Genomic DNA, 15292 nt, shown 5'->3' on the forward strand with positions numbered 1-15292 from the left:
CACTCTCACACTGCAGGCTTACTTGTTGTTCCTAGAGTATTCAAAAGTAGAATAGAGAGACAGCCTTCAATTTTCAGGCCCCTCTTCTGTGGAACCAGCTTCCTGTTTGGACAGACACTATCTCTACTTTTAAGATTAGGCTTAAAACTTTCCAAAATATATAATTAGGGCTGGACCAGGTGACCCTGAATCCTCCCTTAGTTATGCTGCAATGCGGTGGGCTGCTGGGGGATTCCCATGATGCACTGAGTATTTCTTCTTCAGTCACCTTTCTCACTCACTATGTGTTAACAGACCTCTCTGCACTGTATCATACTTGTTATTAATCTGTCTCTCTTCCACAGCATGTCTTTATCCTGTCTTCCTTCTCTCACCCCAACCGGTCGCAGCAGATGGCCCCGCCCCTCCCTGAGCCTGGTTCTCCTGGAGGTTTCTTCCTGTTAAAAAGGAGTTTTTCCTTCCCACTGTCGCCAAAGTGTTTGCTCACAGGGAGTCATGTGGTTATTGGGTTTTTCTCTGTATGTATTAATGCAGGGTCTACCTTACAATACAAAGCACCTTGAGACGACTGTTGTTGTGATTTGTTTTCTGTATAAATAAAAATGAAATTGAAATAATATAATAATATAGTTTAATAAGATTACAGTCACATGGAGACATAGGGCACTATTAATTCCTTTAGTACGTTTTCATGACAATATAGTCATATTTTTAGTTTATGTGCAGAGAACAGAGACAGTTTGCTGAAGTACAGATGATGGTGTTGGGCCATCACCAGAAGAGCTTCACTTCATTTGGCTGTGATTGGTCCAACTATCAGGAACTGTAATTATATGATGAAACAAAATTCTTTCACGCTGGCCTGAGATCTGACATCTGTGAAGACTATATCATATAAATAAATCCTTTTACGAGTCCACAAGAAACACCACAAATCACAGGGCAGTCTGTGATCTTTCAGGACAGAGACATCAACAACAGTGACAGGACCCTCAGCGTCTTTCTACTGAAGCTGTCAGGCCCTGCTCAAATTTGAGCCACAAGCCTTTGGATGAAATTTAATTCAGGTCTTGACCAAAATACATTTATGGTCAGTTCATACTGTAGATCTTCTATAATAAATCGACGGTTTACACAATACTCAAAGTTTCATTTCTCAGCTTCATTTCCCTCCCAGCACTTTATGAAAGGCAAAAGCAAAAACTGCTGATGAGTAACTTTGCATCAATGTGTGGAGTATTGCAGCTTTTCATGCAGCATGATAAGGCTTCATCATGACACTGGTGACTATACAATGGTCACCATTCAGACAGAAAGGCAGTTGTTAGAGGGTGAATGGCAGGAACACTGTGTCTGCTGCCTCTTCTCTTGCCTCTGTGTATCAGTGAGTATTCAACAACAGTTTCTATATTTAACTGCTGGTTCTTACTGCATAATTCTGTCTGTATAATATAAAAATGATTCAATGCATCGAGTTATGCCAAACCTCACAGAAACTGTGCACGGTGGGTATTCTGAATTGCTGCTCGGCACATATATGCAGACCACAGTCAGAGCCTTACCCTCTGCTGCTTGAAGTCACACAGAGGTAACCCACTCGCTCTCTGTCAGCACGCAGTCACAGACTCGTGAGTGAGGTTGTTTTTTTCTCTTATTTTGCTCTTCTACTCTTAAGAGCTCCATTAGCCACACAGAGGGCACAATATGTTCTGCATTGCTTCTCAAAGTTAGCATTGGTTAGTGATCATGAGCTGTTTTAGGTTTATAAATCATTGGTTTACACCACATTCCTCTGAATTAATGTCACAAATTGACAAACTGACAGTGAGATACAGTGAAGCGTGTAGAACATGTAATTCAAATCAGAGCACGAGCAGAACAAGAGCATGAAGCTGAGATCAAACTTCATTTGCTTCCATCTATAAGGTGCAGGTCACTGAGGTCTTCTGACAGAAACCTGCTGGTGGTTCCTCGTTCTAGGCTGAAAACCAAAAGAGACTAAGTGTGTCTTCAAGGCTGTTGGCTGATAATCTATGGAATGCACTAATATTACATTTGATCTCTGCGGTCTGAACATTTTTTTTTCCATTTTTGAAAGTTACTGCATGCACAGGTTTTTATTCCCACTTGTAATACAGTTAAATATATTGGAAATATCAGATATCATAGAAGTTGTTTTTAGTCAGCATATAGTTCAAAGTAAAAATTCACTGTGCTTTTATATTAAAATTCATAGATCGATAAGGCTAAGCTAGACAGGCTTTGCCTTCACATAGTTGTTTGGTAGTTATGTTGGTTGGCCTCCTCTATTTCATTGCTCTGGATAAGTGGTTGTCTTTCAGGGAGAGCAAATGCATGTTTCCAGCTTCTAGCACGCAACCAGGATGATCCTTTGTACCATCGTTTTGTAGTTAGGACCGCAGCAGCTATGGCTATTGTCAAAATTCCTCCACAAAGCCCTGCAAGAAGCAGCCACGGCCACACGTCCCGCAACTCATCGAGGGAAGGGTGCAATGATTCTGCTAGCTTTTGACTAGCATCTAGCAGGTGGGTGTATTCATATCCCAGGTCTTTGCTGGAAATGAAGAAGTCTCTGTTCCTATGCAGAGGTAGGAATGGTGCCATGTGGTATTCACTGCTATGGCCTATAGGAGCATTTGACTCTGGATACTTGCATTTGCAGAAAAAAGAAAACAAGCAGAAGAAAACGAGAGCAATAGAATAAACAACATCACGATGATATATGGGAATATAACTGTAAATACTAAATATTAAACATTACTGTGCAGCACGTAAGATCGACAGCGCACAGTGTGCTTTGAGGTAGGAGCCAAAAAAGGGTGTAAAACACCAGTCAGTGTCACGCCGCCGGGTATATCAACTTCTCGTTTAAGCTGTGCTTTCTGCTTCACGCTCCGTGCCCACACATGTAACAAGGGCTGCTACAAGGCCCTTTAAAACAGGAAGTAGCATGTGCTGCAGTGAGCTTGAATGGTGTCCCAATGCGCTGAGCAAGCACAGTCCAAGCATGCTAGCCAGGTGTGGTGCGTGATGATAAAGTGGTGACTAAAACTCTATAAAGGACATAACTAATATAACAGCAGGTCAGGGTTACTCTTACAATTTTCTCTGGTAAGAAGTCAAAATCCTTCATATAGAACTCTGAAGTTACCTGGAGAGATGAGATCCTGCTTCATAGTACAGGCCTCAGGGCAACATTTCAAAGTTAACGTGCAAAACAATCAATATATGTATTTGTATGTAACTGACAAAAAAAGGAGAGAAAAGCGTCCAAACACTTCTTGTGTCATTCCAGAGTTGAGGTCGCAGGTTATGGTGCCACCACTGGACTAGCTAATGAGAAAAGAAGGAAGATGATTTTTAACAAATTTGTTGTATTAAGAAAAAAGAAAACAAACCATCCAAACTGTTACTTTATTAGTAAAGAGATGTTGCAGATATTTGTACTGAAATTGTATTTTGCTTCATTTCTAATGTGTTCAAAGTAAAAACAAGCTTTTCCTGTGAGCTCAGACCATTTTATTTCTTTCTGCTGCATTTCTGCATAAAATACAAATCTGCATCATTTTTTTAAAAAGTGCTTTAAGCTGAACTAATTGTCCCTTTTTTCTACAACCTGGTGAATCACCCTCTCTTCACTGTGCAGAGACTGAGGTTGTCAGCTGTACAGAGCTCAATGATATTTTACAGAAATAATTCCCCGAGGTCCACCGAGTCAGGAGCTATCAGCACTGGTTCTGTGGACAAAGTCCTGGGAAAGATATATGTCGAGTGAGTTTGCATGATCCCTCAGCTCACAGCTGCATTTATTAAACATTCAAAATACAGAAAGATTTTATAAAACTGGGAAACTGTATTTCTGTCTTGCAGGGAGACTCTGGTGGAGGAGTGGTTCATAATGGCAGGATTTATGGTGTCTCTTCTTTTGTGGGAGATCCAGACTTTGTATGCAGAGCACCGGCTGCCTTCATGGACCTCTGTGATCCTGAGTATGCAGATTGGATCAGGAAAACTATCAACCCATAAAAAGCTGTGAGGTGTGGATAACTGTAAACAAGCTGAAATAAATAATCTTTTAGAGTTTAGCTTTGGTTTCTTTTATTCTGTTTGATATAAGCAGTAGAGGATTTCAGAATTTCTGTGTTATTTGCCAAAAGACGTTTTTTCAGCTGCACCCACACACAGTTTCTTTAGATAACTTCAACTGCAGAAAGTAAAAACTCAGCACTAAGTTTCAAATGCAGTTTTAAAGATAATGATAATATGGTGTCCCTGAAGAAAACACCCGTCAATAGAAAAAGCTGCAAAATCCTGCAAAATGTAACAGAAGTTGAATAAAACACAACGGAAATAGAAAAAAATGCAACAAGGCTGAAAAACTGAACAAACAAACAAAAAACAAACACAAATTACAACAGAAATAATAACAACGATATAAAAAAAAAAAATAAAGTGGAAAAAAAACCGTTCTCATCCTAAAACTTGGTGACAAAGTGGAACATGGTAAGGAAACACTCACTTAAGTGCTGTCATTACTCAAAGGTTCCTGATAATCATGCATGAAGTGATTTCTGGAGGGGAATGAAACTTAACTGAACTGCTCCCTGTGACATTTTGACCTGTCAAACGCAGGCGTAACTCCTGTTATTCATTGTTGTATTGCAGGTCTGCTGTGCACGACGTCTGTGAATCTGAGTAATTTGGTACAGATGAAGGAATAAGACTGCTCAGATGCTTTGGGTGTCACGTAATGATCCCTCAGGTTTGGGTGTCTTTGGTGCCCTTTGATTTCAATCTACCTGCACATTGAACAGAAATCCTGCCATGACAGAACACACTAATGCCTTTTCAAGGGAGAACCGATCCTAATCTGAGCTGTCAGCCCCAAGTTCTCTGCAGTCATCAAATCAAGCATAATCTGGTTTGAACAGGCTCCCTGCCTCACTGCAAAAGCCTTTTTACCAGCTGCTGTTTGACAAATTGCAAAACCTCTGAAGAGACTTTAGAAAGGGGGAAAAAGGATACGAAGAAAAAGCTGAACAAAAAGCTATCCATGCACTGTTTAACATTTCACTTGGAGCTTATTGACTGTATTCTATCTGTGGATTGCATTATAGCTTCTCTGAGAGCTTTGCTCCCTGAAGATTTTATGATCTGTGAACGCTGAGTCTCTCTTGTGGCTGTAAACCAGTCTGCTCAGCATGGCACTGCATGGCAGAGTTTCTCTCCATTTTTTTGAATCACCTTTGCTCAGTTGTGCTCCTAACTGGTCTCCTGAGTTTGGCTGTATTCCTGGACTTTGCCCTTTAGTTACTCTTCAGTCTCTTTGACACACAGGCTGCCAAATTTGAAATAACATTTTTAGTTTTGGAAAAAGAAGAGCGTGTCTAGCAAATTCTTGCACATCCTTGTTCTTAAATAGCACTTTTCTACTCAAGCACTCAAAGTACTTTATACACCTCATTCACCCATTCATACAAGCACTTTTCTGTACCTAAGTTCTTTCTATCTAACATTCATACTCTGATGGACACATGAAAGAGCAGTTTGGGGTTCAGTATCGTGTCCAAGGATACTTTGAGATACAGATCAGATCAGTCCCTAAGGACCCCAAAGCGCTTCACACTACATTCAGTCATTCACCCATTCACACACTGGTGATGGCAAGCTACATTGTAGCCACAGCTGCCCTGGGGCGCACTGACAGAGGCAAAAGTTGAGTTAAATCTGATTTATGTTCATTAATGCCCCTCACACTGTAACTTAAAGTAATAAATCGGTCACTGATTAATTACAGAAGTACGTCTGTGAGCATAAAGATGTAAGCCTTGGACCATCAGGATAAAATGTGGTTGGGAAACTTAATAAGCTTTGATAAAACTTCATCAGTAGCTCAAGCAAGACCTCAAAACCTTCGATCACCACGGGTGGTTAGCAGACTGTGGTTGTACCATGCAGCCTAACAACATGCAGTAAATTGCAGGTTAAAGCAGTCTGCTTACACATTGTTAAACGAGGGAAGGGAACTAATGTGGCTGTCACATTACCCTTTTGTCCCATTTCATCCCAGGACTTGATTCAATTGCTGCTCACTTTCTACAATACTTAAAACTGATCAGTAGGACCTGAAACTGCAAACATTCAAACATTCAGGCCAACAATCAGTTGGTGAACATATTAATCTACTACAATTAGCAAAAATGAATAAATAAACAGAAGAAAGTTAGAGTGATATCAGAGTCATGCAAGTTTTTGACCAGCAGGTTAAACTCATGCAAATTAGCTTCATCCAGGCTCATGAAAACACTGTCCTGCTTATAAACAGCAGATCATTTGTGTCAGTGTCAGGATGGTTTATATTTGAGCTTTTAGTTCACACAGAACAATTTTTATTAATTGTTTTTAGCGATTACGAAAGTCTGTGAATCCCCAAATTGATCAGTTGTTCTCTTTGCTCCCCATGAGGTCACTTTCACCATGTGACAAAAACAACACCCCACTCTACACACTCGGGCCACCAGCAACTTTCTAAATCCTCAATAAAAAGCTGACAGGTTGCAATGATGTTCCAAATAACCTATTAAGAAAACAACTAAATACACAGAAAATTTTATGAAAATTGGTTTATTTTATATCTCATAGTTTTAAATGATGCAATAAAAATATGTATAAAACATCACAAACTGTAATATTTTACAAATGCTTACGTCCTGCTGATGCAATGGAGACATCTTCCAGTGACAGTCTTCATCAGTGTGAGTGTGAGGAGGATCCTAAACCCACCGACACAGAAGTGCATGTTCACAACTCCCTCTGTGCAGGCGGGGTCAGGACCCTCCTCACCCAGGGTGAGGAGGGTTGGTGCTGTGGCCAGTCAGGTATGAAGTGCTGAGAGTGGATCTTTGGTCCTCTGTGCAGCTCTGTCCACTCTCAGCTGCCCTGCAAAGTAATAACACAAGAAAGACGTCATTTTAACACAAAACAGCATTTTCATTGTTGGTAGCTGCAGCATGTTGTTAAAAAGCAATTTTAAACCCAACGTATACACATGAAAAATATAAATAAAGCTAAACCTACAGTGCTGCTGACATAGGATGATGATTTATACCAACTATTGGAAGAATTTTGTCTTCAATACAGTTTGTTGTCAATGTGAGGTGATAACTTACATAGTTGGAACACAGCACCACTCTCCCGTTTTTCACTTGGTCATCCATCCTTCTCATCGGGTTGGTCGGGGTAAGGCTGTCTTCTGGGTGGGGTGTTTGCTCCATCTTGGACGTTGAGTGTCTGAAGTGTTGAATTCTTAGCCACAGGCTATACCTTATGTAAAAACAAGAGACTACAGTCAGTTCACTGCATCATTTTTAAACCTTTTCTACTTATTTGTGTTGAGATTAAGTACAGACTTACCTTTGTCCTGCATGGTGAATTAGGGCTTGGGAAAAACATATATTATTCAAGAAAAAAACAATACATTTCACATGTGCAAGTCAGATGTTCTTATATCTGTAAAAACACAAAGGCAAAGTTTAAAAACACATTCTAACATAAACTAATCAGAGTCACTGTCATCAAGGGAAAGGTTAAAAAGCCTCTCCCAGAAACATCTGACTCCAAAACTACCTGAGGATGTTGAAGGGGCATCAAACTGGTCACTCACCTTGCACCTCTTTGCACTTACCTCTTCGGTGCAGATGTCTTCTCTGCTTCTCTTTTCTGAGGAAGGAGCAGTAGAGGGAGCAGAAGAGGAAGGAGCAGCAGAGGAAGAAGCAGCAGAGGAAGAAGCAGCAGAGGAAGAAGCAGCAGAGGAAGAAGCAGCAGAGGGAGCAGCAGAGGAAGAAGCAGCAGAGAGAGCAGCAGAGAGAGCAGCAGAGGGAGGAGCAGAGAGAGCAGCAGAGGAAGGAGCAGCAGAGGGAGCAGAAGAGGAAGGAGCAGCAGAGAGAGCAGCAGAGGAAGAAGCAGCAGAGAGAGCAGCAGAGAGAGCAGCAGAGGGAGGAGCAGCTGGCGGATCACCAACTGGGGCAACAACTCTAGGGAAGAGTGGGGCATTGGCCTGGCCGAAAGGCGGCATGGCGATGGGGGCAGCACCTTGAGCAATAGGACGTTGCCAATCGTGCCAAAACGGCTCTGGAGGGTGCTCCCGGATGAGAGGGGAATCATCTCTCTCATCCATGGTGTCATACCCAGAGTCATCGCTAAGCCAATCCCCCCACTCTTCTGAGTCGTTCCAGTCAGATGAACTGTCAGTCTGTTCACTCACCTCTTCATCATCTACAGGTAAGTAGGGGCGGTACTCACCATACTCACCTTGCTGTTCACCGTCATCTGCATCTGATGCTTCATGAGAAGAAGGTGAGGGTGAGAGAGGGATAAAATACTCACCATACTCACCTTCGCTGATACGCTGGGTATCAGTGTCCTGAGCTTCTGCAGGGCGTTCAACCACATAGTCAAGACGCCCTGTGAGGAAACAATTTTTAAAATAACATTAGGAATGTAATATATATATATATATATATATATACATACATACATACATACATATATATATATATATATATATATATTTATTTATTTATTTATTTATTTATTTATTTATTTTTTTAAATAAAAACACAACCTCCTTGGCAAGAGTAAGAATTGCACACACAAAGCTCTGCAGGTATGTCTGAAAATGATGGTCAAGTCAAAAACAAACAAACAAACAAACAAACAAACAGAAACTCTTAACTCAGAATCCACATATTTAGAAATGTGCACAAGGACTGTATCTGCCATAAGGACAGATACATCTAATCTGTGGTAAACATGCTATCCCTGTGTAAATATCCCCGTGTACAATATCTCTCTCTGCTATCTAATAAGGTTAAAAGCATTACCGTAACAGAAGATAGGTCTTAATGCCATTATTACTATTGTTTTCATATTCTTTTGATATTATTTTATTTGTATTTTTTATCTTTGTGTTTTGCAGCAGAGAAAAAATATAGTTTATGTCAATAAAGCCTTTGATCCGGAGAAGAAAAGGATGTCAGGAGGGGACCTGGATCTGTGTGTTTACGCCTGCGTGTTCTGAGGCCATAACATCTTGAAGATGCCGTTACCACAGAAACTGATTTTTTGGGCATTTTACAAATTTTAGTCCATTAAGCTATTTTTAACCATTTCATTTTAAAGAAAAGTGTCAAATTTGAAGCCTTCAAATCAAAGAAACACCTTTTTTTCATATTCATACACCAGTCATTAATAATTTCTACACCTCTCCCGGAAAATTTAAAGCATACAAACAATTTACGGGAAACAATCTTGAATACACATATTTGATCACGTTAAAACTTGATATTCACACTGGAACTTGTTAAATTATTACAGTAATTTACATTTAAAGAAATTTTCAAATGTACCTGCAGCGAAGTCCAGGTGACAGTCGGGGAGTCCGGGTCCACGGCGAGCCATCTTCAAACTTGAAAAACAAAAACAAGTACAAACGATCCACAGATGAAGTACTTGTTATGCGTTCAAGTTATATCCGCTTTTAGTCAAATAGTTTGCAAAACTTAGCTTTCCACAGGCTGAGGTTGGAGCAGGTCGAAACAAGTCCACGAGCAAGTGTAAACAGACGTTTGGAACCTTGTGAAGCATTTATATACCCTCGGCGGCCATGGTTACGGTTGTCAACGTGTACACGTGCACGTGATAGAACTATCCGGTTGTTCAGTCTGACCTCACTAGCCGTGTCTGGGTCTAAACTCCGCTGCAGGTCCACATATCAAACGATCACTATGGCATTACTGAGAGTTGAAAAACTGTCTAAAGTCTTCCATTTTTAATAAAATGATCAGCGTTCTGCTCTACCAGGTGTAACAATTGAGTTTAACATCCAGGCATCCATGAAAACGGAATTTATGACATTTAACAGAGTTAGAAGTTAGCAGGGCGTTAGCTCGCTAGCTTCTATCTAAATACAATATAGCATGTCCTGACTGCAGGGTTTTGGAAACAAATTCAAACGTACAGCTCTGCTATCACTTCCAGCATAAATGAAGACAGAAAACTAAACAGCAGTGACGTTTGTAGGGTTACTGAAGTTTGGCTAGCTGGTATATAATGATGTGCTACGTGACCGCTAGCGACACAGCTATGTTAGCATAATATAAACAAGCTAACTTTTTTCCACTCCATAAACGTTAATGTGAGTGTTCTCGGTGATCAGGAACAAATGTAATCGCATGGCAGGATGCTGAGATAATCCATCCACAATACGAGGTTAGTCATTCATATACTGCTGCATGGGCTGGGCTGTAGTTACATACTAAGGTTTTAAAAACTGAGCTTAAATAAATGATTAGCGGTAATAAAAGCCGAGGGAGGTCAACAGTGATCACTGACTGTTTTAGGAGCTTTTTGAGATCAAATAGAAGAAAATACATAACATTAAACATGTTAACAATACAAAAGCCATATTAAACGCAGACTACTTTAGACCCGGAAGTAGGATTCGTGCGTCACCACTGAACAGCTAAATTCGTAGGAATGTTTTAGCTTATTATTTGGATAACCACCGTCATTACAATAAATTAAATTTGTAGTCATTTAAAACTCACAGGCCTACAATCAGCTGGCCTATATAAAAAACAAAAACAAAATTTGAACACAGTGCTGAGCTGCATCTCAAATTAATCTTCCAGCTCTCAGCTGACATGTACCAGAGCCCGATTGATGGATCAGTTGATCAGGATCATTGGCCTGATATAGGTCTATCATAGTGACGTGGCTCTTAATCAGTAGGGTTATATGTTTCCGAATATGATATATTTTTCAAAGAACATAATGTGGATTGATTTTATTTGTTAGCTGTATGGGCAGCATTTTTGTGTATGTGATCCCTTTTCTTAAATTACATTTGCTATATACACATATTTTGCTCTCTTAGTATTTTTAGAACCTGACTAATACTGAAAACTTTAGGGTGATACTGATAAAAAGGAGTTAAAAATTTAGATACTGATACATTGGTCGATACTCTTTTTACAGATAGTATACAGATTACAGAACTTAGAATGTATACAGAAATTCATGTTTTTTACAATGATCGTTCAAAATGGGTTTACATTTGTAAATAAATACAGCAATATATCTGCAAGATTTGACCAAATTCACCACTCTTTTATACTATGCTAAACAATCAAAGATTAGCTCATGTCTAGTTGAATGATGTTTTAAAAATGTGTTTTCCTGTAGTGTTAATCACAGTGATGTTATGAAGTAATGTATGAACCTGACGTATAATAATATTTATCTCTACAGAGGAAACATCCATCGAAGATTGAGCAGTACAATATCACTGTGGCATCAACATCTCGTCAGCGAAAGACCACAGCCACACCAAACAAGCTCTCAGCAAATACACAAGCCAAGTTACCAGACCTGATGTTGAGAGCTGCAAACAAACATGTTCCACAAGCAACTGTTGACATGCTTGTCATCAATTTCACATGTGAGGGTCTACAGCCATTTGCAGTGCTAGAACAGCCATCTTTCAAAGAATTGGTTACCACATTACAACCTCAGCTCATCAGAAAACTTACCTTGGAGTCACATGCCATTGGAGGAAGAGTCCCTGGAAAGAAGATCTGCAGCACCAGCATGCAAAAGATTGAGAGGGTCTCACACATTTGACATGCTTGCTGGTGCGCTTGATGATATCCATTGCCAATACAAGATTAGAGGCAAAGTTGTAAGAACCACAACTGATAGTGGATCCAACTTTGTCAAGGCCTTCCACATGTTTGGGGCACAAAATGATGCAGATGAAGCTGAAGATGAAGCAGACCCAGAAACTATTGACCTGACTGACCATATTGACTACCATGAGGCAAGTGCAATTCTTGATGAAGACTCTGGTTTGGAGTATCAACTCCCGCCTCATCAGCGATGTGCATGTCACCTGCTAAACCTTGTGGCAACATCTGATGCTGCCCTAGCAGAGAGCATGAATGAAACCTACAAGAGGCTCTCCCGTGCAAGCTTTGCAAAATGCCAGGCCATTTGGAACAAAACTCATTTGGCTAATGAAGTGGTAGAGGACAAGTGTGAACTACAGATCATTCGTCCCAATGCAACACAATGGAATTCAACCTACCTTGCCATTGAAAGGATAATACGCATCATTGATGAGAAGGGGGAAAATGCCATCAGGAGCATTTGTGAGGAGTTCAAGGTGAAAATGTGAGTAAAATTGGACACCTACCAATATGGTTGCAAATTTTGTGAATTTTCCTTAATGGATGGTTAAAAACGTGAGCAGACTCTTAATATTAAATCAGAAGATCCCTATTATAGTCATGATGGGTTTTGTTGTTGTGTCTTACAGGTTGAGTCCTGCAGAAGTTGCATTCCTTAGGGAGTACTGTACCACCATGAAGCCTCTGGTGAAAGCTTCAAACATTCTTCAGTCTGAGTCCACTTCCTTTATGGGATGGCTCCTGCCAGTAATCCAACAACTACTGTCCAAACTTAGCAGGCTGGAGACATCAAGCAAGACATGCGTGCCACTCATCAGAGCCCTGCAAAATGGCCTTCAAAAGCGTTTTGGAGCGATGATGGAGGATCCAGAGTTGGCTGCAGCTGCAGTCCTCTTATCCAAGTTCAAGACTTCCTGGACTGACAGAGCAGATGTAACAGAGGCTGGTAAGGATTCATGTGATCCCATTTTTGTGTGTTTTTACATTTGAACACATGCTTAAGTGAGTATTTCACCTAATACATTGTAAGTTATTGATGGTCTGTCCTGAATACTAAACAATCCTTTTTGAGAATTTGCTGTTTTTAAATTTGTGTTCAGGAATAATCACTGAAATTTAAATAACAAAATTGTGTTATCTACTTGCAATTACAGCCTTGACATACATCAAACAACATCTTGAAACGACAGAGCATGAGAGTGAGGATCAGCAAAGAGAGTCATCTGATGAAGATGAATTCTTCTCCAGACCGATCTCCAGAAGGCTGCAAAGTGCAGTTGAGCTTGATGGTTACCTTGCTTGTGCCACAGACACCATGGAGCTGCTGCACTCCTTCTCAGGTATCAAAAACCTCTCTCTTAAACTGAACACAGCTCTGCCTGCTTCTGCTGCGTGTGAACGACTTTTTAGCTGTGCTGGTCTACTCTTCACAGCCAAACCAAGTCGGATTGCCTCTGTTAATTTAGAAAACCAGCTCTTGCTGAAACTGAACAAAAGGTTCAGAAAGTAAAGTGTGACAGAAATGCTAAGAGTTTAAGACACTCACCTGCCTGTTGTTCAGTGTATGGGGAAAAGTTTAAATGGTTCTACGCATGTTCAGAAACATATTTGTCATTGTTTTAACAAACAAAATTCCTTCTTTTATATCTACATTTATTTACAAAACAAGTTACCTTTCTATACCTTGTTCATCTGAGAAATGTGCTTTGAACATAAATATTTATACTGGTGAATCGAGTTGAATGCCTGCTATTGACGACAGAATAAAACATCAGTCTGTTAAAAAGTAATTAATACTCTGAGTAGTTTTTGAGAAGAGTACTTTGTACTTTTACTCAAGTATTTTTTTAACACCAGTACTTTTACTTGTACTTGAGTACAAATTTTGAGTACAGCAGGTGGATGAGGGAAAGGGGAGGAAGGAGGAGGAGAGACCCGTGGTGGCCGCCGGACCGGCCGCGTCTCGTATTGAAAAGGAACCCGATTTGTCCCGGACTTCAGCTTGAATGAAAAACAAATACACAAAGCTGGAGTTCTTCTGTGTCTTTACGTGGCCAGCTGCCTCTTCTTCTCCCATTCTCTCTCCCTCTCTCTCCTGTTGCTACTTAAATCATGAAACTGATCAATGATCAGCTGATCGCTTTTCTCTTGGAGATACTATATAGCTCATGCTTACGGAGCCCCTCTGATGACATCCTCCAAAAAATTAATAGATTGTGGTGACAAAATACTACTTCCTGCCCTCGAAATAGTATAAGTGCCCACGAAATACTTATTTGTGGCCACAAAATACTATTTCGAGGGCACGAAATAACGTGCGCACGAAATGCTAATTTATGGGCACGAATTGGGTATAACGTGGCAACGAATTACGCATTTGTGGCAACAAATAGATTACGTGCGCCCATCATATTGATACATTGGACAGCTGTGTAGAGACATAAGCATAAGAGTAGGCTAAACCTGTACAACATGGCCAGAGACAGTATGATTGAGTTTTATTTTTGTCATGGTCTGCGTGGCAGACCTTGGGTGTGTGGGGAAGGAGGACCCAAAATGCGTTTATTTACAGTGGAGTAAACAATACACAATAATAGGTCTAGGTCCCTCAGACCCAGATCCCTGACAATTTTAGGCTGGGAATGAGCTACACATGCATTTTGAAAAGCCTGGCACTGAAAGGAACCATTATTATGGAGAGACATTTAAACAGGATATTAAGAGCCCAGTTGCATTGCAGACGTAAGTACGACCCGGACGTTGGGATAGATTCTATTGTCAACCAACTGCAAGGGCCTGGGAAGGGTCACGGTTATTGGTCAAGTGTTTCGTGCTCACAAATAAGCATTTCGTGCGCACGTTATACCCATTTCGTGGCCACGAAGTAGTATTTTGTGGCCACAATTTATTTATTTTTTGGACCATGTCATCAGAGGGGCTCCGTACATGCTAATATCACATCTTCACATTTTTTTTTTTAGAGGTAAAAATAACTTTGCATTCTCGCTACTCACCATGCTCTAAAACAGGTATATGTTAGCAATGACAACATTTAACAAATGTTTTTAAAATTCTAGCCGTGCTAATTAGCCTTAGGATTGGTTGAGGTCTGTGAAAGCCTTTGGAACAAAATCAGTCTTGTAAAGCTCACTATTTTCCAGCTGAGCCTAAAGCACATTTGTTAAAGTCAGTCCGGATTGTACAGCTTCTAATCAGAAACAATTAAAGTTTGTTTCTTTTTTTCTGCTCATCAATCTTTTTCTGTAACCAGGATACCTGGAAAGTCTTAAATAACTCATGTTAAAATGTTGCAGGGCTGTAGAGTGGGGTCATGTTAACAATCCATTCAAACTTGTGGTCTTCAAGGTCAACTTTATCAACTTAATCTAGAAACTATCATTCCTACAACTGTGCTGTGTATATGTCACAACATATAGCAGGAACCTATAAAGGTAACTGACCTTTGACCTCTCCTTTAAGAAGGTACATGTAATGTCCACAGTGATTAGACATACTTAATAAAA

At 40.2% G+C, this 15292-nt stretch overlaps 1 protein-coding gene across 1 annotated transcript; it reads left to right on the forward strand.

The window, feature by feature from the left end:
• Nucleotides 1–11349: 11349 nt before the first annotated feature.
• LOC145419270 (uncharacterized) lies at nt 11350–13522 on the forward strand. The gene is made up of 3 exons (XM_080302585.1): nt 11350–12252; nt 12398–12714; nt 12959–13522. The coding sequence occupies exons 1-3, from the start codon at nt 11624–11626 to the stop codon at nt 13276–13278; spliced, it is 1266 nt and encodes a 421-aa protein (XP_080158711.1). The 5' UTR covers nt 11350–11623; the 3' UTR covers nt 13279–13522.
• The last annotated feature ends 1770 nt before the right edge of the window (nt 13523–15292 follow it).

This window comes from Astatotilapia calliptera, chromosome 6, assembly GCF_964374335.1.
Source record: "Astatotilapia calliptera chromosome 6, fAstCal68.1, whole genome shotgun sequence".
In the NCBI taxonomy this organism is placed as follows: domain Eukaryota; kingdom Metazoa; phylum Chordata; class Actinopteri; order Cichliformes; family Cichlidae; genus Astatotilapia; species Astatotilapia calliptera.